The 26,737-nt window shown below is 36.8% G+C and overlaps 2 protein-coding genes across 4 annotated transcripts in view; one reads left to right on the top strand and one right to left on the bottom strand.

Moving 5' to 3' along the window:
• Window positions 1–1,548, bottom strand: part of LOC113078062 (AT-rich interactive domain-containing protein 3A-like) — an 80,836-nt gene extending 79,288 nt beyond the window's left edge. The window contains exon 1 of one of the 2 annotated variants that reach the window (XM_026250358.1): window positions 1,086–1,548. In XM_026250358.1, the coding sequence (XP_026106143.1) occupies window positions 1,086–1,124 (39 nt within the window). In that variant the 5' untranslated portion in view covers window positions 1,125–1,548. The remainder of the gene's footprint in view (window positions 1–1,085) is intronic. The other variant, XM_026250347.1, reaches the window with a different exon arrangement.
• A 5,511-nt stretch (window positions 1,549–7,059) lies between these two features.
• npr3 (natriuretic peptide receptor 3) lies at window positions 7,060–25,552 on the top strand. Of its 2 annotated transcripts, none has more exons than XM_026250334.1 (8): window positions 7,060–8,029; window positions 14,927–15,049; window positions 15,500–15,675; window positions 20,251–20,386; window positions 22,784–22,878; window positions 23,054–23,174; window positions 23,452–23,536; window positions 23,735–25,552. In XM_026250334.1, the coding sequence occupies exons 1-8, from the start codon at window positions 7,357–7,359 to the stop codon at window positions 23,844–23,846; spliced, it is 1,521 nt and encodes a 506-aa protein (XP_026106119.1). In that variant the 5' UTR covers window positions 7,060–7,356; the 3' UTR covers window positions 23,847–25,552. The 2 variants fall into 2 exon arrangements, with proteins under 2 accessions (XP_026106119.1, XP_026106112.1); XM_026250327.1 differs by having other exon boundaries at window positions 23,449–23,536.
• Window positions 25,553–26,737: the final 1,185 nt, after the last annotated feature.

Below are 26,737 nucleotides of genomic sequence, written 5' to 3'. Positions count from 1 at the left end.
CCCCCTCTCCAGAAAAAAAAAACGAAATAGTTGGGTGTAAAGTAAATATTATTTTTCATACAAACAGTTGGATTTATAATAATTATAAAAGTTATAATTACAGTTAGTCAGACCACCTATATTTAGCTATAATAAAAAAGGCGGTGACGAACATAAAAGGTCGTCAGAAGATGTAACGTTAACCGTAATAACGCTTTTTACACGTTACCCATTACGATTCAGGCAGATCAATAAAGCATAAAAATATTATGTATGACATTATTGTAGGATACTTTCACATATCAGAACTACACAAAACTATCACAAAATATGTTGCTTTTGAAAGTATTTTTGATAATTGATATTTAATTAGCTCATGGTAAAATTACAAATTCGCGGTGCACAAGAAGAGACCCGACAGAGTGTTCACGAACACTCCATTTACATTTTATAGTTTAGCAGAATGGACATGCCAAAAATATAACAAAAAAAGTAACCCTATATGTGGAACCTATGTGAACAATTATGTAGCCTTAGCCTACTTAACTCACAAAACGATTTATATCTTGAAAAGGACAAAACTGATGCACACTGCAAAATCCTTTCAATCCTTTCATATCATTGCCATTCATTTAATTTGTAGCTAACGTGTTATTTTTACTCGGTTTTACTCTTTAGTGAGCTAATTAAAATAGTCGGGAAAAGTAAACTTTTTTTTAACTTATTTTTTTTTCGTATATTTTTCTTATATTAAAATGTTCAAATATTATTACCGAGTTCATAAGATAAAACTAGCTACTTATGAAAAGTACCTATGGAAATGATTCCACTAACAGAATAAACTATCTGGCCGTCTCCACTGTAATTGCACGCAATGTCACATTTCTGATGTGAAAAACGACCTAAAATTATTCAAATTATGTAAGATAGCCTATAATGTATATGCTGTGTTGATAGCTAAGTCGAATGGCAACGTGTTCATCGTAACACAACGTGCGTACAAACATCTAAGTGCAGTAAACATTGAATTCAATATCTAAAATACAGTGACAGGCTAAGAATAACGATATCTATATTCTACCTGAGGAGCATAAGCGCGTGCTTACCAGTGCAGATTTAGTTGCTATGCTTGTGTTGTCAACCATGCTTCTCCCGTCAAATGCGACGAATTTGCTCAACAGTGACCTTTTTCCCCAAACAAAGTCAGAAGAAGTGCTTGTATTTCCGTCTCAACATCTAACGTTAGATGTGTGTCGCGAAAGCAAAGAAATAGCTCTTTATGGAAACGGTTTCGCGACGCGCTCGCGCTCTTTGAGCAATTTGGCAACAAGTGGCCGTAACTGTAGAATGACCTCTGAAGACTAAAGATCAGATCAGTCCTGCCTCCATCTGCTCTCTACACGTCAATAGACGTGGATATAAGGCAATCAGGGCAGGGTCTGCACTAAGCCAACAGAAATTCAGCTGAGCAGCGAATAAGATCAGCTTCCTGCGCGCGCTTCTCTTCAAACACAGCACTTCAAACTTCATCAAATTGAAACTCATCGAACGCTTAACATTCTACACATTTTAACTTCAAACGAATGCTCCGCCTTTAAGAGTTCACGGTGTGGAAAATGTGGAAAGATGTATCCAGCAGTTTAAGAGGGCTTTGCATGCGTGAAACGCAAATGATAAAGTAGGCTAAGCTATAATTATAGCCTCATCTTACTCACGCGTTGTTCCTCAAAACAAATGTACGCATACATTTATGTTGCAGATACAAGATTAGCGAAATATAGTTGGTTTTAAGGTTTTACATATGTTGAAAACACGTTTATATGATATATAGGCGAAAATATATTTGAAATATATTACAGCATTTACAGTTTGATATAACCAGCTGGTAAAAATGTTCATGTGTATTGGCTTTTATTTTAATTTTTAATTAAATTTTTTGCATCTTATTCTCTGAAACAGAATCCTCATACGCTCTGTTTAGCAATGCGTTAAAACATGAGGTCACTGAAAATACAAAAACTCCAGATTTAATTTTAAGATATGCAATTTAGGTTGTGATTTTTTTTTTCTACGTAGGCTATAATATGCAGCTAATGTTCACTCATGCAGAATAAAAGTCCGTTCACTACATTACACCAGCATGTAGAGGGACATAAATAGTACAGATAAATACATCCTTCTGACTGCAGAACATATATTTGCCATTCATCATGCCATTATCCAATATTTTTAATTCTATGAACTGAATAAACAGACTTATGATTGAATTCCATAATAGATAGATAGATAGATAGATAGATAGATAGATAGATAGATGGATAGATAGATGGATAGATAGATAGATGGATGATGTCTGAATAAGTCCATATAGCACTAAACAACAGGCGATTCCTCCCATGACCCCTGCTCTCTGATTATGATGAAATAACCTATTATCTTTTGACCTCAATAACTCCTTAAAAGAATGCTGTGTTGCTTTATGCCCTCAAACCACTGAGCAAAATTGATAATCATTCCACAGTTACAATCCATTCAAGTTAAAGCAAGGCTAAGGTCTTGCACGGACACTGATAAGGCTAGAATGATGGTTAATATGTTTGACACTGTGATCAGAGGAATCTCTTAATGACAGGTTTGAATTCATGAACGTTACACAATACTCCAATTGTGATATTTGCATATCTTGGAACAACGAGACTTTTTAGTTAAAGCTATAAGATATGTTGAGACACATGCCACAGATCTAATGCAATTGTTAAAAAAAAATAAAAAAAAAGTCAGACTGAGGTAACTGATGCTAAGGTTATGTAAACAAAACATCTCTTCCAACAAAGAGAGGCAACAGCTCACTGGATTAAAATTCATAAAATGAAATAAATGGTGTGAGTAATGTGTTATTTAACATCTCCACCTGCTGTTCATATTCGGTAAATACATGTAAAGTATGCTTCAATTGAAAGCCTCAATTGAGAGCTCCATGTGATTCTTATATTATATTTGAGAAATTAATGCAAGATATTTTAAAAGAGGATATATATAGTTTTCCACATTATTAAGCCGTATATATATTCTTTATCACAACATGGCTAATAATCCAGTTTCAGCTATAAAATTACTCAATAAAATAAAAATGACTCGTCATAACTTACTGAAAACCTGTCATTGTTTTTTTTTGAAGCACTCACATTTTTAGAAACACTTAGCTAATGAAAACATACGGGCATCAGCTCTAAGATGACAGCTAAGTAAATTCAATAACAATAACACAATTGGGTGCTTAATAGATAAAGCACAATGGTGTGATTGCGAGAAAAAATAGCATCACGTGCAATACAAATGTATTTTGGTTTGTTGCTGCATCATCTGTGGCCCGGGACACTGATAGGCTGCATTCCCTTTGAGCAGGTGAGCTCGGAGTGTAATTAGGCAATTGCAGCAGGCACATAATAAAGGTTATGAAATGTATTCTTTAAAGGTTACGAAGTAATAAACCACAGTAGTGTTATAACATGAGTGATCAATTACAAATGCATGCATGCGTAAAAGACTGAAGACCTTTAGATTATTTTCAGCTCACCAGAATACAAGTGATTGACATAAACAGCAGAGGGAGTAAATATGTTGACCAAGACCTGCATATTTAAGTTAACAGTTGAAAATGAAACAGTGGATAATTAAATCAATATTGATCAGGGTTAATGATCATTGAAAACTTTGGTCAGTGTATAAGAATAATTGTGGATCTTCGTTTTTCCAATGCGTTCAAATTATTCTTTCATGCAAAGCAAGTACAAAAATTCATCTTTTTAATTCAGGCTACATAACTGATGAACGCATTAACTCATTCTTTTGTTTATGTAAGTTTTTGAAATGTTGTTCAAATGAGGAAAATAGTTTGTCAATAATGCAAGAGGACAATAATCATAATGTATGTACGTATCATACACAACTAACATGTGTCTCTACTGTAATGCATGGTGTGTGTGTGTGTGTGTGTGTGTGTATGTTTAAATGCCTGAAACACACTCGTAAGACAGTACTAATGTCGTTGTGTTGAAAAGTCTGTGGGTTAAAAGGAAGGCTAGCTACTGTAATTACATCTCTTGCTCTCTATCTGAGTGCATTTTGGCTAATTGTTCTCTCCCTAGTGACTCATGACCACTGTAGCATCTAAAAAACAATTTCTAGGTATTTATCAGCATTAACGCTGGGAGGTGATGCTTTCAAAGAAAAGCATTATTGGATTGGTATGTTAGGAAATGCATCCAAAGCTGTATTAAAATTAGTATGTTAAGAATTACACCTTTTCTAAGGGTGCATGCGTGTAAAGGTTTACTTGTGTTCTTTGAGTTTATTATGTTCAGTACCTATGTGCATACTGCAAAAACTGAAAGTTCAACCTGAGATTGAACTAATTAGTGTGAGTGAAGAAGAAATTCCAAGACTAAATCAGTCTGATGATTAATCTCTGGAAAGGTGCACTATAAGTAACATTGCTCTGATCAGTCATTTTATACTGTGCGACTTATACTGAGAGTCAATCATGATCAAATAAATTCCATAAGTAAAGGTTTCCGTTAAAGGGGAATTACAGGGGGATAATGTGAGACTGATCATATGAGCTCAACACGTTAACAGTCAGGTTAACACACAAAAATCCAATGAGTTCAAATGTGTTTGTGGGCCATAAAGACAATTACATTTCAGTAAAATGTATTGATTCTGCTTTGCTTGACAATATCAAACATGTTCACTGAATAACTGAACTGAACTGAACTGATCTGAAAACAGCTACTATATTATCTTCTATAGAGCGTCTTTTTAGCTCAAATGGAAGTCTTAATTCTAATTAAAATGAATGATGATTAATTTATCTCTTTTGTTGACACTGGCATGGGTTTTTTATTTTATTTTTTTCTTCCTGTTTACTACTGCTTTGCAGCATTTTGTGATGTATTGCTGTTTTCTTAGATGCCTTTGTGTGAAACAGCCAGTAGGTGTCTTCAAAAACACAACAGTAGTTCAGCAACAAGTCAGCAGGGACCTGACAGTTATAATATAAACTGCTGCTTAAGAAGTGATTAGAAAGGCATGCAAAGTTCCTTACACACAGACTTACATATAAAGGTTTCTGCCTTGTTACAATGAGATAAAATTAGTTTATAATAATCACTAGCTAAAACAGTTTCTCTTGTAAGCCTGAAAACTTCATGGACAGATCCACTTTTGCATTCTTTTCCTTTAGGAGACTATAGTTTTCAATCTGGTTATGGATTAGTGGTTATGAATGTTTTCGTCTGGGTTCTTCTTCTCCCTTTGATCGTGGCATTATGTACTTTCTGAGTGTTTGTGATTCTGGCAAATTCTTGCAGATTTCCTCAGATGTTGAGAGTACAAATAAGTGATGTTTATATTGAATTAATTTAATAACAGGGCAATTAACCTTTAGTACAGTATCTTGGTGTCTGATAATTTTTTTTTTAATAATGTATCAATTCATTCAAGTTTTTTAGTCTAAAATGAGATTGCAAAGAAAATGAGAAACCAAGGGATAAGGTTGCACTTTCGTGTTTCGTGACATCTCTTTATTGAAAACCATGATTTTGCCAACTACGAGCTAGAGACCTTAATCTAGCATAATCAGGATTAATTAACAAAGCCCACTGACAGATGGCTTCAATTACGTGAGCACTGTAATACATTTAAGAGAGAAAAAATTCAAAACAAGTATAACATAGGGAAATGGAACGAATCTTGTGCTGTTATCTTTATATCGATTTTGTTTTTATCCAGTCTGAATTTGTAATACCTATGTGGGCAATCAAAAGAGCAGGGATTCAGAACAGTCTCATTGTCTGAAGCCACAGACTCAGCGCACTATTTAGCAGTGACGTGAATAAGAAATATTGTGTCTGGAGAGCTTGGCTGAGTTTTTAATCTGCCGCTAAATCTGTCCTGATATGGCATCTTTTTTATGAAAAGTGCTTTTACTTTGAGTCTTGCTATTAAATTATAAGAAATCTATGTTACATTATTATCCAGAGTTATAATTTTATATCCATTTAAAAAGCTTGAAAATAAATTTGGCAAATCTGTGATCTGTTGCTGTATGTCTACCACTAGATGTCACTATGATAGTGCTTGAATTATTGAGTTCATGGATGGCTATGCAGTCCACTAATAAAAATGTGACATGATATGTTGCATGACATACGATTATTGGTTGATGACACTAGTCAGAAGTTGGTTTTAAGAACATTTTACATGATAAGTGAGACGTCCTGCTTGTGTTCTTGTAGTCATTCGTGTGTACAGGCGTTATTTTTATAATGTAGAAGACAGTGAACCTGTTGGTGCAACAATGCTTGCTACTGCTTCAGCTCTAACATGCTACATCTCTGAAAGAGTTGATTACTGTAAAGTTCCTATCAGCATAGGAAAGTGAAACAAACTGAATTAACAAAGGGGTAATTTCTCAATACAATTATGGGTAAAAAAACCCACACCTACTTACAGTTTTTGATTCATGTCACTGTACTGTAAGGGAATAATTACTAGATTACTGTACATCGGCCTAAAATGCTATAGCGGACTGACCAACATCGGTCCTGGAGAGCCGCAGTCACGCAGAGTTTTGCTCCAACCTTGATAAAAACCCACCTGCCTGTAGATTTCTAGTGTGTTTAATTAGGGTTTGAGCGTAGCTCTGTAAAACTGTGGCTCTCCAGGACTGACGCTGGCCACCCCTGTGCTATTGCTAAATTAATGACTGGGACTAAAAAAAGGGAACATATCAATCCAGTTTTCATTCGTTTTATTGTTTGGTTAAGGGCTTTGTTACATTTGATGTATGGCTTACTTTGGATCCACATGTGTTGTCTTTAAATGTGCTTTATAATAAAATATTATTTTTTAGATTTTTATATTAATGCTACCTTGACCATTAATCTCGACTAAAGTGAGATTCATGAATTCATTGCGACCCTGTAGCTTTAAGGAGGGGGCGGGCTGCGCAGCGATGACGCATGAATAATAATGAAAGGATGCTTGAAAATTGCTCCCAAAAATTGACCAGCCGAGCCGCACACCTCACACATCCTAACGAGAGTAATTACACAGGCAAGCGGAGAGTTAGACAGAGACCCAAAGAAGACTCCAAACAGGAGAAGAGAGAGGGGCCCTGGAGAGACTCACAGGACAGACACACACCACACAGCTCACTTATAAACAGAAAGAGTGGGATTATGCCACACTAAGTTTAATTAAGGATACGTCTTCATTTATACAACAATCTACTTGGGGGGGGAAACTTTCAAAAGCTTTGCAAGAAAAAAAAGGGAAAAAAAACATCAGCTACTTCCTTTATTGGTGTTAAAGATGTCATGTTTCATGTCACTATGTTTGTCCATTTGGGTAGTGCTCGTGATGCCTGGCAGGACAAGTGCACTGACTGACAGCATCGACGTGATGGTCATGTTGCCTCACAACAACACATACATGTTCTCCTACCAGAGAGTTTCTCCGGCTATCGAGTACGCGATACAAACCCTCGGCAGAACAGAGCCGTTTGCAGGATTGACATTCAATGTACAGTATGAGAACTCCGCGTGCGGGATGGACGCTCTGTACGCGCTCGTGGACAAGCAGAAAGACGAGCGTCCCGACCTGGTCCTCGGTCCGGTGTGCGAGTACAGCGCCGCGTCCGTGGTCAGAGTGGCATCGCACTGGAACATCCCCGTGATCTCAGCAGGTGCTCTGGCCACCGGCTTCAACTCGAAAACCACCGACTACTCGCACCTCACAAGAATCGCTCCAACTTACCTGAAGATGGCTGAGACGTTTCAGGCGATGTTCGGACGTTTCGGCTGGAGAACTGCATCTCTGATTTACGACGATGATAAAGACGAGAGAAACTGCTACTTTACGATAGAGGGGGTTTTCACGGTGCTGTCAGAGTACCACCACATCGCCACAGATTTCGCCGTGTTAAACTCGAACGAGGAGAGAGTAGACGCCGACGGGATCATCACGTCCGTCTATGGGAGCGAAGGTAGACTACTCGTTTACTTCTCTGTCATTTACCAAATGTTTTATGGCAAGCCGTATTAAAAGGTAATTCCATAAAACGAATCTCTACTTTGTTTCTGGTACTTTTTCATTAAACAGCCTATCAGTGTTTCAGATTTGACGTTCATGCCTATAGATAGGCTACTTAATTAGTCTTTTAGTAGTTTTTACTGATTCCTGTGACAAATTGCACGTTTTTGTCATTAAATTGCATGGGGATCGGTGGTTCTGTTATTATCAGCCATTCATCTCAGATTAGTATGTATTCCAGTTGTTGCTGTACCTGTTTCCGTTTTACTAGTAACTATTCATTGGGTGCTAGTTCTGGTTTCTTTTCTTTCACTAGTAAACAGTAACTACTCAGGTTTTGTGAGTAAAGACAAAAGGAAATAAAACAGCTTGCCATAGATGCAGAAAGAATGAAGTTTCTTGCCAGAAAGTGCACAAGTGGAATGGATGGCATCTTGTTGGGTTTGAGCCCAAGTGGTAGTAATCCACACTAATACTAAATAGAAGAGATTACATGTTTCCAGATACAGTCAGAATAACACGCTTACAGGACAACCTTTTTGCAAATGAATAATGTATTAGGGACATGGGAGTGGGCATGGGCCTTGGGATCAGATTTGTTAAGAACACCTACGTCAATTTAAGCAAAATTGCTTTCAATTAGACATAAAACGAAATCAATCACTGTATGTGATATATATATATATATATATATATATATATATATATATATATATATATATATATATATATATATATATATATGCTGTTTGCAGCCTTTCATACCTGGTAATTGAATTTCTATAAAGAAATTATGTGTATAATATGGTTTAAACACATTTCAGCTATGGTGTTGATGTGACCGTCAGGGTACGTAACTGACATGTTTGAATTGTTTGGAAATATTACGTTTGAAAAACATTCCTAAAAAATCAGCGGCAGCCTTTCACCAGCAGCTTGTTCTCTGCAGTGACTTGTGACTCACCTCAGGTATTCACAGGTCAAGAGGGTGGATTTGCAAAGGTATTGCCCCTGGTCAACACATTTCCTTGTGTTATTAAGAGACTTTTAGTTTAAACTGAAACCGGAGCTTAGTTTTTCTGGAAGTGGTGTTTACATCAAATGAAAATGCATTAAAGCGAACAGCAGTCCTAATCCACAACATGTTAAACAGCCAAAGATGGGGCAATGTACAAGAACGATATAGAAAATTTACAAATGCAGATATTTTTCTAACTAGGGCTGTTTTAAACATCTCCTGATCTCCTTGGGCTCCCGGTCTGTAAAGATAGACAAGAGGTCAGTTGCACTCCATATGAAAGCTTGTGGAAAAAATGATCAGAATTTTGACAGGCAGTCAACACTGAGCTGTTGGAATTTTGGGGAACAATTGTAGGCTTTAGCACTCCTCTATACATCCTCGAGCACTTTTTAACAGCTTTTCTCATGGCGGGTAAAGTCATGCACACTGTCTGCCTGCCTGATTCTTAATAACCAGAGTGGATACACTCTGCCTGGAGTGCACTGCTAGTATTGGTGTTGGACACATTGTGGTGCTAAAAGATATGCCTGCTGTCAAAACTCTGAACTGTCTGCTGTTTTAGCCTGCTTTCGAACATCATATCCTGCCCCAAATCTGTGCCGTTTCAGAAAGGCTGACTGTGCACCTCCTTACAGATCCTGTTTCATAAACAGTGCATTTCTTACATTCTTAGCAAGAATGTTGTCGATTTTAGAAAATATACAGATATGCCTAAATACAGGGGCCCTGCAGAAGGCGCAGTCCCCTGTGTCACTTTCCTAAGACAGTCCTGTGCATTGAAATTGACATCTTCGGTTTCTCAAGTTAAAGCATATTGCATGAATGCTGGACATTAAAGGAATGTTGCACTAATTCTGGAGATGTCAGTATGGAATGACTCAAGCAGGTTAGAAGGTTAATACTGTCTTGGGGCTGTTTTGACTTTAACAATGCCAGGGTTATTCCTCTCGAGGCTTTTTTATAATTCTTTCCATTTTCTACCAGTTCACAGCAGCTAAAGGTCATCGACATGCAGTCCCCCACAGCAACTGTAAAGGTACAAGTATGGAATGCTTCTCGTATGATGACATGTATGCTTCCTTTGATCTGCCCATCGCAGGCCATGCAGAGATTTGAATGTGGAATCTCGGTGATGGGATGCATTTTTCAGGCCACCACCCAAACACTCAGGCAAACTTTGACATCTGTTTCAAGCATCTTCTTTAGTGTAAGATTAAACTGCACATTTTTATTCAACGAATCCACACTAAAGGTGTCATTTATCTGCAGAACGAGCATGTAAGCAAGTTGATTTATGTTTACTGCTTATAATAACAGCATTCATCATCTACTCTCTCACACAGTTTCTCATAATCAGAAGTCAGCGGAGATTGCCAAATAGTTTTTCTTTGCCTGCAGCCTGCATCTTTAGAGGACGTCATTGGGATTTTCTCCAGCAGCTGTGACGCCTGATTTGATTCATTTGGCCATTGCGATGCCCTTGTTTTTGTTGTTGTCAATCTGCGTTAAGCGGCTTTCAACCTGTTGCAGGAGGCTGCAGCGTGTCGATTGGCACGGGTGAAAGTAATAAAATCCAGATAACTTTAATAACATGGCCCAGCCTGCACATGATCGCGGATTTTAAAACTGTGTTTTAGTTGCTGTGTCTTGAAAGATTGTGAAAAGTAAAACCTAAAACTGCGTCTTAGCCAATCAGAATCAACTTAAGGGCTTCACAACAGATGAATGTCCAAGCCTCTACTCGTTTCAACTGAGAACTCTGTCTCGACAGCTATTGACAGCTGTTTATTCATATCACACATTAAAGACAAGCTTTTAAAAATGCACAGTGTACACTACAGTCTCTGGACTCACGGCGCCCTGGACACTGAGATTTCAAGGTTAGGAGGTTGGGGTCATGATGTTTGGGTGGTACTACAGCTCACTGTGAGTGAGTAATAGCACAGTTTGATGTTTGCTTTTGATATGTTTGGACCTGGAAACTGTGACGTGTGGCACTTAACAAGCAGATAAGAATGACAGAGATCTGGCTAAATGTAAATAAAATTCCAAGTAATGATCTACAACTGAAGCTAAATGTCAGAAGATAAGGCACTTTAATGAGGATGGCATACGGTGTTGCAGTGTTTTGACAGTGAGTGATGTGAGCACAGAACCCCAAACTGACTTCTTGGAAACCTGCAGAGTGGTCCTCAGGGAGTGAATTTACTAAGGCAGAAGTATGTCATTATAGCTCTGCTTATTTAGCATTCTCTGCTGTGCTGTCAAAGTCGGACCAAGGCAAATTGGAGCTAAACTCTGTAGGACACTGACCCTCCAGGACCGAGTTTGGAGACCCCTGACTTTAAAACATCCAAGTAAACAAGGCAGTAGACAGCTTTACACTTTCTAATATAATACGTATGTCTGCACAATATAGTTAAGACCCAAATGAAATGAACAATCAGTGGCTAGAGTATATGAATGGGTCATTCTGAGTTGAAAATGAACCCCAGATGTTACCAAACAGCAAGTTACTAAACCTAACAACAAAAGCAACCATAAAGCAGTGTAAACACAACAATTTCTTGTTTTAATTATTCATGCCCCAGTGCATGATGCAGAATTAACTTGCCTGAACTAAATTATTTCATGTATAATTTACATTTGTTTTTTCCATACGTCACCACAGAATCATTTTTATCAGTGTATATAGACCCCCAGGTGCATTAAATGCGGCACAACCAACAGTAAGTGTGCCATGTGTTGCCTCTTTGCATTCCTCAGCTCATTTGTGACTAGTGTCAGTGGGAAAATCCAGATTTTTGAAATATTGCTGGCTGGAGCTGTACCCCATGGAATCACTGCAGAGTGAACACAGGGCCTGTAGTGTGCTGTGCGCACTGTAATTAAAGGGTGCTATAGTGCAGGAATACTGAGGTGAAGTTTGTCCCACTCAGCTGAGGATATTTCAAGCAGGGCATTACACTGACTGAGCTGTGGGGAAAGTTCCAATCTCCTGAATCTTCCTATTTATGGGTCACTTTGCAACTAAAAAAAAAAAAAAATCTCTGTTTGCTTGCTTGTTTATTTATTTTTGACCTCCTTGCTCCATGGGAAAATATTTTGTACCTCAGACTGTGTTTCCGTTAGGCCAGGTCAAAAAGATGTTATTCTATGGTACTTACGAGCCCGTGCTTACATAATTGAATCAATGCCACATGCTTTTGTAAAACTGCCCATTAGCATAAAGATCATATAACTGATCTTTAATTAACAGCACTGTGCACATTCTCTGGATCAAGACTCTAATAACTTAATTTACATTTTGGATTTGTGGTCTGTGAAACTCTTACAAGAACACAGTTCTTTGTTTTGCCATAAATAGAAGTGGGAATCCTAAGGAAATTAACGATTAGTTCCGGTACATACAGTATTATCATAGATTTAGGTCTCACAAGTCCCACTTAAGTTATTCAGTGTGCTGACCTAATTTCCACCGAAACAGGAAGTTTATGATGTTCCTAATCTTCCTTTTATAGGCAAGATTATTGAAAAGGTAGTCTTTAACAAATACTTAAACTCAAAAGGATACCTGGAAAATGTTCAATCCGGTTTCCGACTGCATCACAGTACAGAGATAGCATTCATTAAGATAACAAATGATTTCAAATATCAATGCTGGTACTACTAGATCGCGCTGCTGTGTTTGACACTGTCAATCGTAACATACTACTAGAGAGACTTGAAAACCGGGTCTGGCTTTATGGGATGGTAATCAATTGGTTCAGGTTATACTTAGAAGGGAGAGGTTATTATGTGAGTATAGGAGAGCATAAGTCTAAGTGGACGTCCATGACATGCGGAGTCCCACAAGGCTCGATTCTTGCACTGCTCTTGTTTAGCCTGTGTATGCTAAATAAATGAATAATAAATAAATAATTTCAAATAAATAATGAAAAAGAACCAAATTGCCTATCACAGCTATGCTGATGATATCCAGATTTACCTATCCTTATCTCCAAATGACTACAGCCCCATTGACTCCCTCTGCCAATGCACTGATGAAATTAACAGTTGGATGTGCCAGAACTTTCTTCAGTTAAACAAGCAGAAAACTAAAGTCATTGCATTTGGAAACAAAGATGAAGTTCTCAAGGTGAATGCATACTTTGGGGTCTAACTACTAAAAATCAATCTAGAATCTTTATGGAGATGTACTTTAGATTCAGTAGTCATTTTTAAAGCAGTAACTAAATCAGCATACTATCATCTAAAAAACATTACAAGAATTAGTTGTTTTGTTTCCAGACAGGAAACCTTCATCACCAGCAGGTTAGACTATTGTAATTGTTTCCTTAATGGCCTTCACAAAAAGACCATTAGACAGCTGCAGCTCATCCAGAACGCTGCTGCCAGGATTCTGACTAGAACCAGAAAATCTGAGCATATCACACCAGTCCTCAGGTCCTTACACTGGCTTCAAGTAACATTTAGGATTGATTTAAAGTACCTTTACTTGTATATAAATCATTCAATGGCCTAGGACCTAAATACTTAGGTATGTTCACTGGATATAAACCTAACAGAGCACTCAGATCATTAGGATCGAGTCAGTTAGAAATGCCAGGGTTCACACAAAACAAGGGGAGTCTGCTTTTAGTTATTATGCCGGCCGCAGTTGGAACCAGCTTCCAGAAGAGATCAGATGTGCTAAAACATTAGTCACTTTTAAATGCAGACTCAAAATCATTTGTTTAACTGTGCATTTATTGAATGAGCACTGTGCAATGTCCAAACTGATTGCACACTACATGTATAATTCTTTTATATTCTTATATTTCTTATATTCTTAAATTAATTTTTAAACCTTTTAAATTTTAAGATGTATTTTTTTTTAACCATTTCAAGTTTTTTAAAATAATTTTTTAATAATTTCAAGTTTTTAAAATTCCTTGCTTTATTGTTGAGATTTTTTTAAATTCTTTTATTTTCTTTTATGTAAAGCACTTTGAATTACCATTGTGTATGAAATGTGCTATATAAATAAACTTGCCTTGCCTTGCCTAGAAAGATTTCATTAAAATCATTGATCCGTTGAAGTGACATATGGTCTATACGTTTTGAATGCTTTTAAGTCATTTAAGCGCAATTGTTGTCAGTGTTTTAGAGAACACTTGCTTATAGATATCCTTAAGGCCAACATCTTCATACTAAAAGCAAAAAACTAAAAAACATGGAGTTGTAAATGGCAAAAATAATTTCAGTAATTGAGTCAGAATGAGAAAGTACACCAACTGATTAAATAATTGTACATTTTGATTCATTAAAAAGAATATGTCTTATGAGTCTTTCACTTAGGAATCAAACATCACTGCTCACACTGTACAGGCATTTTCATGAAAAGAACAAAAATGCACTTTTCTTAATATTCTTAAAATATGTTTTAATACCACTATTAATAAGTATTGTATTATCGCTGTAAAATATCATATGCAAGATATTTAAAAGTGTACGTAAGCATGTCTTTAGTTGGACCTCAGCACCACTTCTGCACAATTAAAGTACACACAAAGTTAGCACAAAGTTAGTTGTTCCAGTTTAGCAGACTTTAAGTATACCAGTTTAGTAAACCGAAACCACTAATGCAGTGTATTTTTATTGAGTACCTACATATGTTAATGTATTTGTAGTATAAGTAGCACAAAATCAATGCATTTTCACTAGGGAACCCTAGTCATAAATGCAGTTTAAACATTATAAACATGAACCAGGTGGGCATTGGTGGGGATGGTACCCTAAATTTGTAGTTTTGAATGACATCACATTCTGTTCTTTCACGTTTTGCAGTGGTGATCATGTGTGCCAAGGCGGACACTGTAAGAGACCTAATGCTGGCAGCCCATCGACGAAAATTAACCAGCGACAGCCACATTTTCTTCAACATTGAACTTTTCAACTCCTCTTCCTACGGTAAAGCTCCACTACTGTACTTATGGTTGTTGCACACTGATTAAAGAGCTTATCTCAGTTCCCAGGATGAGCCATAGTCATACGAGATTGTCCTATGAGCCTCTAACACAATGAAGCTATCTACACTGAACTGCAAAAGAAGCCCAGCGCTTCTGCTTGATAGAGATTACATTCAAGAGATATTCAACACAATAGTGCCTGGATATTGTCTGGGTTGCAGGTCCAGGATGTTCCTGTGATGTTCTTGTGTATATCTAAATATATCTATCTGTTGCAGCAAACATAACAGAGTAGATATTTCAGCCATTGTCAATGAGGTTTTATCAGCAGAAACAGGCCAAACATGCTTGTATAATGTCCTTATGTTTAGAGATGTACTTTTCTATGGCAAATCTTGTGAAAGGCTCATGTGAACATGACGTACAATGAAAATACAACATTATTTTACAGGGGATGGATCCTGGAGGAGAGGAGACAAATATGACAATGAGGCCAAGGCTGCCTACAGCTTTCTCAACACTGTAACGTTGCTTAGGTCCACAAAGGCAAAGTTTGAAGATTTCTCCATGGAAATAAAAAAGTCACTACAGCAGTCAGACATCCCTGTCTGCGAAGGCTGCAGTGCTGTACGTGAGTCTTTGAAACACAAATTCTGAATATAATGGCATGTTCAAAAGCCAAATGCATTTACGAATTGTATTGGATTTCAGAAATAGTTGGTCAAGGTCTTTGCAGATCTAAATTCCTTCAAATATTTTCTTCATCCTTTTGATAAATGAGAATTTATGGGGTGCGGTGCACGATATATTGGTACTATATTGGTTATCAGCTGATATTAGAGTTTTTTTTATTATTGTATGTCTGTTGTTATTGGATATTTAATTATTCTATGCACATTTTCATGTTCTATTTTTTATTTAAATTATCCAACACCTTGTTAAACACACACAAACACACACACATGTTTGTTTTTGGGAAAAATGTGGACATCCCATAGGCGTAATGGTTTTTATACTGTACAAACTGTATATTCTATGGGCCTACACCAACCCTACACCTTACCCTAAACCTCACAGAAAACTTTGTGAATTTTTACTTTCTCAAAAAAACTCATTCTGTATGGTTTATAAGCGTTTTGAAAAATGGGGACATGGGTCATGTCCTCATAAGTCACCCTCTCCTTGTAATACCTGTGTCATACCCATGTCATTATACAGAGTTGTGTCCTGATATGTCAGAAAAACAAGAGCACACACACACACGTTCGATAAATAATTTTTTTTTTTTACTTGTAGCGTGTACAAATTATACATTTGATATTTGAAGTGTTGGGTAGAAATGCAAACCAGATTAATCAAAAAACATCCAACCATGAAAATGTTGCATCCTCATTATCTCTTGTGAACATTATTCAGGCAAATCAGTCACTCCTGCAGATCCTTATATTTTGTGGCCTGCATGGTTCAAAGTGCAGCTGATTCATTTATTCACCCAGTTAAAAGTCAGAATATGGTGCGTTCACACTTTATGAATGGGGTGACTTGGCATTCCATACAGGCCCTATATTTTGGTCTGGCTCTTTCCCATCATGTCAGCTTCCTTTGAAAAACTATCAAAGCTTTTCTAAGGAAGACAGCGGGAACTGTCTTTCTGAAACAAACAACTGTGGACGAATCGCAGTGCCAAGGTTAACAACCTCAGTGGGGGCCCTGCCACTTTTGACTGACTCGATTGCTGTATCAGCAGGAGCCACAAAAGTCTTGAGCTGGACCTTTGCAGGGGAGCACCATCATATATACAGAAAAGTATTTAGACAAAGACTGTTTTTATTCCAAATATGAATGTCAGGACTTCAGTGTGCCGAATACAACTAGCTCCCGCTTGAACCTGCGCTGTGTTTTTCTGACAGCGGTGTTCATGCTGAATTAATGAGCTGAAGGAAGAATGCTCACTTTATTTATTAAGGAAGGTGATACATTTTTTGGAATTGGCTTCCAGTGAGTGGCGTTCTTATGAGCATCCACACACATTTTAGCGATTCATACTAGCTGCCAGGAAATGCAGCCATACTCATTTGCAAAGAGCCCCCCATATGCAGAACATAAATCTGCTGGAGAAATGATAGTTTCCACTGTTAGCATTCTAGAAGGTCGACTGTACAGGAAAATCCAGCTACAAAGTAAGACCTTTAAAAGATTTGTAAAATATGGGTATTTAAAAACTGCTGTTTTAGATCCAAAGGTGCTGTCAATCATAGGTCCTTAGCGACTCAAAATGTTAAGCATTTTTATGCACTGATGACCAGTAGGTGGGTGTGTTGGATTACCACAGTCATTATGAACATGTTTTATGTTTTACAGTATAATGTATTTCATGTTTTATGTGATTGATTCAATTTCTCCAAAGTTTATTCTGTATTTTCCATTTCAAAATGCTCTCGGAAGAAAAGGTTTTGAAATGATCCTAAAAACAGGCAACATTCCTCAGAATCATTAACTCCTTTTTCTAGCTAAGACAAATCTCTTCAAAAGAACCAAAGTATGAATTGAGTCAGACTGACATGTATTTTATCTTACTTACTAATAGTTGTCATCTGTTGGCCCTCAGGTTGATCTGTTACTTATTTTCCTCTTCGGCTCGCCCTTCATTGTGCGTCACTGCAGGTTATCAAGTTCCAGCATGACAGAACCACTGAGGTTCAATTAATCCCCACAAATTCTATTCACACAGATTTAGCATTTCCAAAATACCAGGTGTCTTCTCAGGTGTGTATTATCTAATCACAGCTTAAGTCGAGTCAATTCAGGGTCAGCTTTCAACTAATGAAGGTGTGTATATATACTGTACTTGAGCAGAGGTTATTAAAGTTATAAAAAAAACTATTCAACCTGAAAAGAAGCATCAGTGAAGGAACTAGGAACATTCATGATCAAACTAAATGCAGTAGACTGCATATGAATTTAAGGCCACCCGTGGTTGCTTCTTTCCTTTCCTTCTTAAAAACCCTTATCTAGAACAAGATATGAAGTCAACCGCTTTGCTGATCAATAAGGGCCCCTAAAACCTTCTCACGGGATCTAAACACACTGTTGCCGAATGACTAAACTGAGACAAACAAAGGAAGTCACAGACTTATGACCGACAGTTCGTTCTGCTTCAATCTTCTCCATTTGATCAACAATGAAGGTTGTTGCTGTTTTCAGACACAAGTTAACAACCAATGAAATTCTCTCATGTAAACCTTTATCGCGTTTCTCTGTCTAATCTTTTAATTCATCGTAAATAATGCAATGTTTGGTCAGAAAGAAAAGATTATGCCCAAGTAGATCATTTATTACTTTATTTTTCATATTTCATATGTGTTTCTCTATACTGTAGATGGCATCGTAAGATTTCTGTCATTGCTGTACAGTTAGTAGTGACAGTAAGTCTCCACTGGTTAATTCTTCACCGGGGAGAGGAAACTTACATGCAGTTGCACCTTTTCATGCCAGAGCCTGAAATGAATCAGCTCAAATAAACAGAAACAGGCTTATTGGTAGAAACAGTCCAGTGAGTTACATTCACTCTAATCATGCAGGGCTTGTTTTGGTTTAATCACTGCTGTTTAATGGTATTAAAAACTATGGAAGAATTAAAAACTAAAAACATTTGAGATATAATTTATATATTAATATTGCATTTAAATGTACAAATTCACACAAAAAGTATGTCAAAATGCCCGTTTTGGTAAGAATCCTACAGCAGACATAGCTGGCTGAACGTAGGCCTGCTGGATCAGTGCAGTCTCTTAAAGTGACAGTCTTTATATTAATCGAACAGCAACAACAAAGAAATCACTCACTGCTCTTGATTAAAGAGCTTTTATAACTTTAATAAAGAATAATCTTTAATTTATACAGTCCATTATGCTGTTTTATTTTGATTACTTTATTCAATTTCTGTACCTATAAAATAATGCCTAAAAAAAGAAAAAACCTGAATATCACTGTTTATTGTTTGTATCTTTACTCTGTTGTATTTATTTGTGCTGTTGTTTGTAGTTGTATAGAATATTCTTCTTCTTCTTTTTTTGAAAAGAAAGTATAGTTTTTCCATAAACATAGCACATACCGTACTGTACCGAAAACCGTGACTATAAAACCGTGAAACAAACCGAACCATGAAAAAGTTGATCCGTGCCACCCCTAATAATGAAAAGTAATATAAATTATAGCCTACTAAATGGACATGGAATAAGCTTCATAAATAAGACTGATTTTGGTCAAAGTATAGGTTATTTTTCAATTAACAAAAACTGAAGTGGGCAGGCTAAACAGGCACTAAAAAGAAGTTAAGAAAACCTTACAGTAAGTTACTGAGTTAAAATAATAGAAATGTAATCAAAATCTCCTCTAAATCCCTTTCCTATCACATTCTTGAACTGAGATGGAATCAGTTTTACACAAACTGTTACTAATAGTGACTGATCTTAAATGTCAGCAGGATTTGTTTTACCATGAGAAAACATTATATTTTTTTTGCATGAGGAATGTTTGGATGTTGCTGATTCGCAGGCTCTGCTCTGAAAACACAACAGGGTTTGTTATGCTCTGAATGCTTGGAGATTTCACCTCTGTTGACGCGTCCAAAAAGGAATATGCATATAAACAGTCATATGACTTTATCAGCTTTTCCTGTTGTTTCACTCTTATTAGGCATTTGAGGGTGAATGTAAATATACAGTAATCTTGGCAGCTGGTTATCGAATCTCCCCTGGGTCGCAGACTGACTAAGCCCCAGGTTTTACTATTGTTTGCCTTGGGCTGTGCACATGCAGCATACAGCTCTGCGGCAGGAACGGACCATTAATCCCTTGCATAACGACCATCTATTAGTATGTGCTTTTCAGTACTCATGGCAGCTGGGTAGCCCGTATTATTTTTTAAGTACTTAACATTTCATTGAACAGTGTAGTGCTGTTTATGGATCCTCTCCACCTTATTCACTCTTGATGTTAAAAAAACACTTTATGCAGTTGTTCATTCATTTGCAGTTTAGCTTAAGTATATCAATAGATGAACTGCTTCTGGATTCTCTCACAGTAAACTTTACTTACAGTTTTCTAATAATATATTGTAATATTATTTTTTTTCCACTGATGAAGAGAGGTGTTACTGACACATTATTTTGACCCCCACCCCCTCTTTTTTACATTGCAGGTCAATATGTTTATGGAGGGGTTCCATGATGCTTTGATTCTATATGCATTTGCCTTGCATGAAGTGAAGAGCAATGGTCTGACGAAAAAGGATGGACTGGAAATAACGCATAGCATGTGGAACAGAACATTTGAAGGTAATTCAGACACACACAAATTCTGCTTTTCCCTTTACTTAATGTTTTGAAATCAGGTCGCGGAAGTGCTATTGACACTGGTCTGTGCTTGGACGGGACTAGCATTTTATAGCAAAAATAAATCTGCAGCTTTAATTCTGAAATGCAAATATATACTCAGAGAAATGTGAGGGTTGACTGGTTCAATTTTGGATTAAAGTTCAGCGACTGAGAAAGTAAACAGTGGCAGCAATCTCGTCAGTAAACTAATTAGCATGTCTGCATGATGCACCAGCCAGACGGTGTCAGAATAGGATGATTGCATGAGAAAACAAACATTGCACTTGTGTTAATCACGCTGATTTTGCATGTCTGCATCTTGGGTAAGGGTGAAGCATTAAATTAATACAAGGCCCTGAATGTGTTCACTGTGTAAAAGAGAGAGATATCTGCATGAAATATGCAAACTCAGTTTGTAGTATGATTCAAGAGCTGTCTAAAGCACACAGTAATTGATCAAAAGTGACAGTAAAGGCTTTTAACATGTAACATTTATATTTTTCAAGAATGTTCTATTCATCAACAAATCCTGAAAAAATTTATTACAGTTTCCACAAAACAAAAACAAAAAAAACAGTAGCAGAACTGTTCTCAATATTAATAATCAGCTTATTAGAGTGATTTCTGAAGACTGGAGGAATGATGCTGAAAATGTAGCTTGCCATCACAAGAACAATATACATTTAAGAATGTATTCAGATAGAAAACCATTATTTTCCATTGGAATAATATTACACAGAGACTTCTTTCAGAAACATAAAAAACCTTGCCAAGCTCTTTTTTTCTTTTTTGTTAATATAGAAATGGTTAGGGAAACAAGTAAAATTGATTGGGAGAATCATTTTTATTTTTAAGAAAATATGTAGAGGTTACTTCACAATAAAATCCTACTGCAAGTTTCAAAACTCAACTCTAACTTCTCAGTTTAAAACATGAATTATTCTTTCTACCCTTCTGAAATGCCAGGATTTTAAATCAGGAGAATCAAGATGATCATGATTTCTCCTCGACATGCCCCTTAACATTGTTTGTAATCAAGGACGTCTGTTAATCAGTCACAAGAGCATTACTACTTCTAGGAAAAGAAAGAAATGTAAATTGTATAAATTTACCTTACTGCTTTTCATGCGTAAGTGAATCAAGCGAGTGACTAAATGATCAATTTCACACTGTTCCTGTTAAAAGCATGTAAACCAATTCTGATATAATCAATGACACAGTTTATACTGCTCAACGAGTCTCAACGAGCATAGTGTTTTCACTGTGTTAATTATAGTAAAAGTGTTAGATTGCAGAAAATGTGTTGCAATAAGGAGATCATTGTATGGTGCTCCGTAGAGATGGCTGTGTTTGGCTATAGTGCAGCGCTGCAACCTTTGATGCTACGGGAGCACTTCTGAACATAATGCTATAATCAACCCTTTTCACAACTAGTGGCAGCTGTTGTCCTAAAAACACAGCAAAAGCTTTCAAGAGAGTTCCACATGTAATACTAATTATATATGCAAAGATGTAAACCAATTATAGCAGTGGGCATTTACATTGAAATCTCACATCAGACACGCCCCTTTCAACTGAGCGTTTAAATCAGAGGGCTAAATTCAGGATCGAAATATGACCATTTATATCTAAATCGTGAAATCTTTGATTTAAAAAAACACTTAAGATTATTCTTATTAAGTGCTTATTGTATGATGATTATTTTTATTATATATAATTAAGTGCACCTCAGGAAACATTATAAAATAATTTGTAAAAAATGCATTTAATGGGGCCTTTAAATGATACACCACACATTATTAGGATAATAATAATACATATTTTGTGCAAAGAGAGCACTGGAATCCTAACACTGACCAAGTCCCATTTGATTCCCATTATTACTCGCCACATTTGATTCCCATTATTACTCGCCACATTTGATTCCCATTATTACTCGCCACATTTAATTCCCATTATTATAGTCGTGAACAGAGGGCTCGCCAGTATTCTTGCCACTGTAATTCATTAAAGTTCCCTTCCAAAATAAGTGCTCAGACAAGTCTGCAGTCCAATCCCGTCTCAATGGCCAACGAAACGTGAAATAACAATGTTTCGCTCAGCCAGAATAATCAGGAACAGGGTCATGTTTTCCTGTTAAATGAAATAATATTTTACAAATCTCAAGAATTCAGGAACACAGATGTACAGATGAAGTTACCATTTCTGCAGTCAAAGCCAATGAAAACGGCAGGATGGCGGATGAGATTTCCTGTTGCATTGCCCACCTGGAATTTGCCGACCCTTGCTGGTGTTTTCCTTGGAATGTTTGACTCTTCAAACTAATTAATTTCTCATTCCTCACATTTCGTTATACAGGCATTGCTGGCCAGGTGTCTCTAGATGCCAATGGTGACCGGAATGGGGATTTCTCTGTCGTTAGGATGACAGACCCAGAGGCAGGAACGCACGAGGTGTGTGCATGTAATCATCTCTGCTTTATTACACACACACACACACACACACACACAAATCAGATCAGGACAATAGCTGAATTTCAGACATTTAGTTGTAGGATTTAGTTAATATTTGTGCCAAAATAAAGAAATGCTAAGTAATCACCATGATAAATGTGTTTTATGCCTTCAGACTGTCATGAGCTACTTTGGCACCAATGGAAGTTTCCAGATCATGCCAGGCTTTAAGAGGGAATGGTTCTCCTTGCGAACAGCACCAGAGCCCCAACACCCAAAACACAGTGACCCATCATGTAAATTACCTCTGCTGCTTTAAGACTGACACTTATTTGTAACAGCACGATATGCACATGAGTCAAAATAAAGACAACAGATGGCAAAGGACACAATTATTTTTATGTTGTTTTGGATAAGTAACAATTTAGATTATTATTATTTATAATAGTAATAACAGCACCTTCTTACAGACCCCAGTTTGAAAACCAGTGGTAAACTTGCAGTAGGTGAACCTCTAAATTATAAAGATGTTCTGCTTTCCTTAGAAATGCTCTCTTTTTCTTTCCTAAGCAGGTGGACTAGGTGTATCGGCAGTGACTGGGATAATAGTAGGGGGAATTCTGGGAACGGCTCTCCTTATGGCATTCTACTTTTTTAGGTATACACTGAAAACAGTTCTTTTTTTCATGAAACAGCCTAACGTGTTGTACTAATTATAATGATATGAAGTGTCTGGCATTTAAATGTCAGCTCTGCCTAAAGTGCCCTTGTATTTGTTGAGATATTATAGATTATTATTATTGCTGCTCGTACAATATCATCTACATTCATGATATTGATCTTCCTCGCTCCTCAGGAAAAATTACAGGATAACCATTGAACGGAGAACCCCTCGGGAAGAGTGTGACATCGGGAAGCACCGTCAGTTGCGGGAAGACTCTATCAGATCCAACTTCTCAGCAGCGTAGTCTGCAGTCACAGGTCACAGGGGTTCGAATTGGGGGAAGGTGCATCTCAAATGGGTCTGGGAGCTCATCAGACACCATCCCAGGAACCCTGAAATATTTATAGACATGCTGTAGTGTTTTCTTCCTTGTAAATGTCTCTTTCTCTTCAATTCGTAAACTCAGGAAAGTTGAACTATTGGAGAAGTGCTTGCAAGGCTTCTGGACTCTCTGTAAAGAAAAAGGCTCTTTTTTTATTTAGCTACAGAATTTTTTCCCCTGCCAAACTCATCTTGAGGAAAACTCTGTAGAAGCCTGTCAGTTTTGTTGAAAATGGTCAGCTGACTTGAGTCCGGACAGCTGCTGGGTCGATGGGGAGAAGTGGTTATGAGATATTGAGGACAGTAAGAGTGATACTCAGAACCTGTGCTTACTTTAAATGCAACACTCTCACTCATGTTAGCTTCCTCATCTTCCTGGAGAGAGTGTCCAGTAGAACACACTGATACACATCTGTTCTTTCTTCTTTGTAGACTTTGTCAGGTGGCACTGGTGAATGCAAAATAATGTTCCTCTCTGTCTACAACGTATCGGCAAGCCTTGATGTATCAAATTTGGCTGCATGCTGAAACACTGACATTTTTTTATTTATTATTATACACTCTGATCAATTAGTCCCACTAATTATAAAAATCCAAAATAATTTCAGCTCTTTTGATTTACACTGCCATGTACAGTTTTGAACGCGCTGCTGGGTGCCTCATGACCAAATGTTGTCCGACTGGTGTTCACAGCTATGGCTTCAAGATTCAATTGATAAAACCCACTTTTAAAAGCGTCCATTCTTGTCATGATGCTTGAAAAAGATTTTTAAACTTATGTTTAAATAGCAGGAAATGGGCCTCCACTAGCATTACCTTTTGATGTCCGTCTTCTTGTACAGCCCGCTCTTTATTGTTAAACTTGATGCTTTTTGAATGCTTAATAGAGATTTAAAGAAAAGATGATTCTGCTCAAATCATGCCTGATTCTTCATCGCTCATCTTGCACTTTGTTGCATCTGTGAAGGTAAACTGCAGAAGAAAGCAATTTCTTTGATTTAAGAAGATTGGAGGTTGTCAGGAAGTTATGTAATAGCTGTTGAGATAAGTCACAAAATGATTTTATACACAACAGAAGCCAGTCTGCTTATCAGCAAAAGATTTTGAAAAGCTATGTTCAATTTATATTGCACATGTACATTTTTGAACTTTGTCTTTGTCAGGAGGTGGTTATCAATAATCTATCAGTTTAATAGCATAGAAAGTATATTTTTAACATTTGTGATGATTCAGTAATGATGATGAGATGTAAATGTGAGATGTCACATTTAAAACCATCTCTACGGTTTGTGCGTCCAAAAAAAAAAAAACAACAAACAAAAAAATTCTAGGGTTTTATTCAGGCTTGGTATGATGGCAATTGTATACTGATGTAAGTAAATGTATCAACATAAGATGTGATGTTATTTATTGATATTTTTGTAGAGGTTTCATTTTTCTTAGTGTTGATTTTAACATTGTTTCTTGTGTGAAATATACAGAATTCTTTTTGTAACAGTATATCTGCCTTGTCAGAGCAAATTTTACCTGATAAGTATATTTACAAGGCTTTGTAAACTCTCGGAAGAAGTGTAACTTATTTAGATTGTTACATATTGACTAATTAAAAAGAACATTTATGAAATTAAATAGTCTCTGCGTGTTTACTCCTTTACACTGCTCTTATAGCTTACAAATGGTAAGGTCTCCATTCTGCATAAGCCGACCTTAAAGGTCCTATGACATGAAAATTTCACTTTCTGAGGTTTTTTAAGTTTAATATGAGTTCCCCTAACCTGTATATGGTCCCCAAGTTTCTAGAAATTTGAATCGGTGTAAATTGCGATTTTTCTATCTTTCTCTGCCTTTGAGAAAATGGAAGCTCAAACGGGCTGATCTTGAATCTCCTCGTTGTGACGTTGCAACGAGAATTGTTACCTCCCCTTTCTCTGCTTTGCCCGCCCAAATATTTACATATAATTCAGTCGCAATGTCAGCACAGGCGTTAGAGACTTTTATGATATGGATTCGACAGCACCGGCACAAACAGTGAGTAACAGTGTTCATTAATGCCTGATCTGTGATTTCTGATGTGAAGCTAATCATTCAAGTTCACACAGACTTTCTTTCTAAATTGTTTAATACTGTTTATGCATCAGTGAATCAAGCCAGTGACTAAACGATCAACTTCACGTTGTTTCTCTTAGTAGCATGAAACAAATCTGTTATTTAAATTGTGATTTAACTACAGAGAGCGGTCAAAGAACGCTCGCTTTTTTCCGGAGCTGTTACACATCGCGAGTATATCTGCACACTTGCCCAAACTGCCGTTACAATGAATGACGCTGTTATGCTACACAACGGAGCTCTTACTCTATTCATGTGTTTGCTGTTAGCTGTGGTGAAAGCATTTTGTGAGAGAAAACATGTTGCAATAATGACGAGATCACTGCATTCACGCGATAAACAGACTCTGTCTACTCGATGCTCATCACTGCAGCCTTTCATGTGATGGGGAAAAGGTCGAAAAAATAATTTTATAATCAACACTTCCACGATTCGTTAATTTAGACAGCTGTAATATTAAAATATATATATATATATATATATATATATATATATATATATATATATATATATATTTGAGAGGGGTTCCACATGTATGCATTTCGAATGCAAAGATGTCAGCCAATCACAACAGTTGTGGTTTACTCGGAGTCTCACAGCAGACACGCCCCTTCAAACAGAGCATTCAAGCCAGAGGGCTAATATCAGGATCTAAAAATGCTTTTTATTTCTAAATTTTAAATGTAAAAATCATACTAACAATATAAG

The sequence above is a fragment of the Carassius auratus genome, chromosome 5, assembly GCF_003368295.1.
Source record: "Carassius auratus strain Wakin chromosome 5, ASM336829v1, whole genome shotgun sequence".
Taxonomy (NCBI): Eukaryota; Metazoa; Chordata; class Actinopteri; order Cypriniformes; family Cyprinidae; genus Carassius; species Carassius auratus.
The sequence above is the reverse complement of the archived record's forward strand: the minus strand, read 5'-3'. Positions and strand labels throughout refer to the sequence as shown.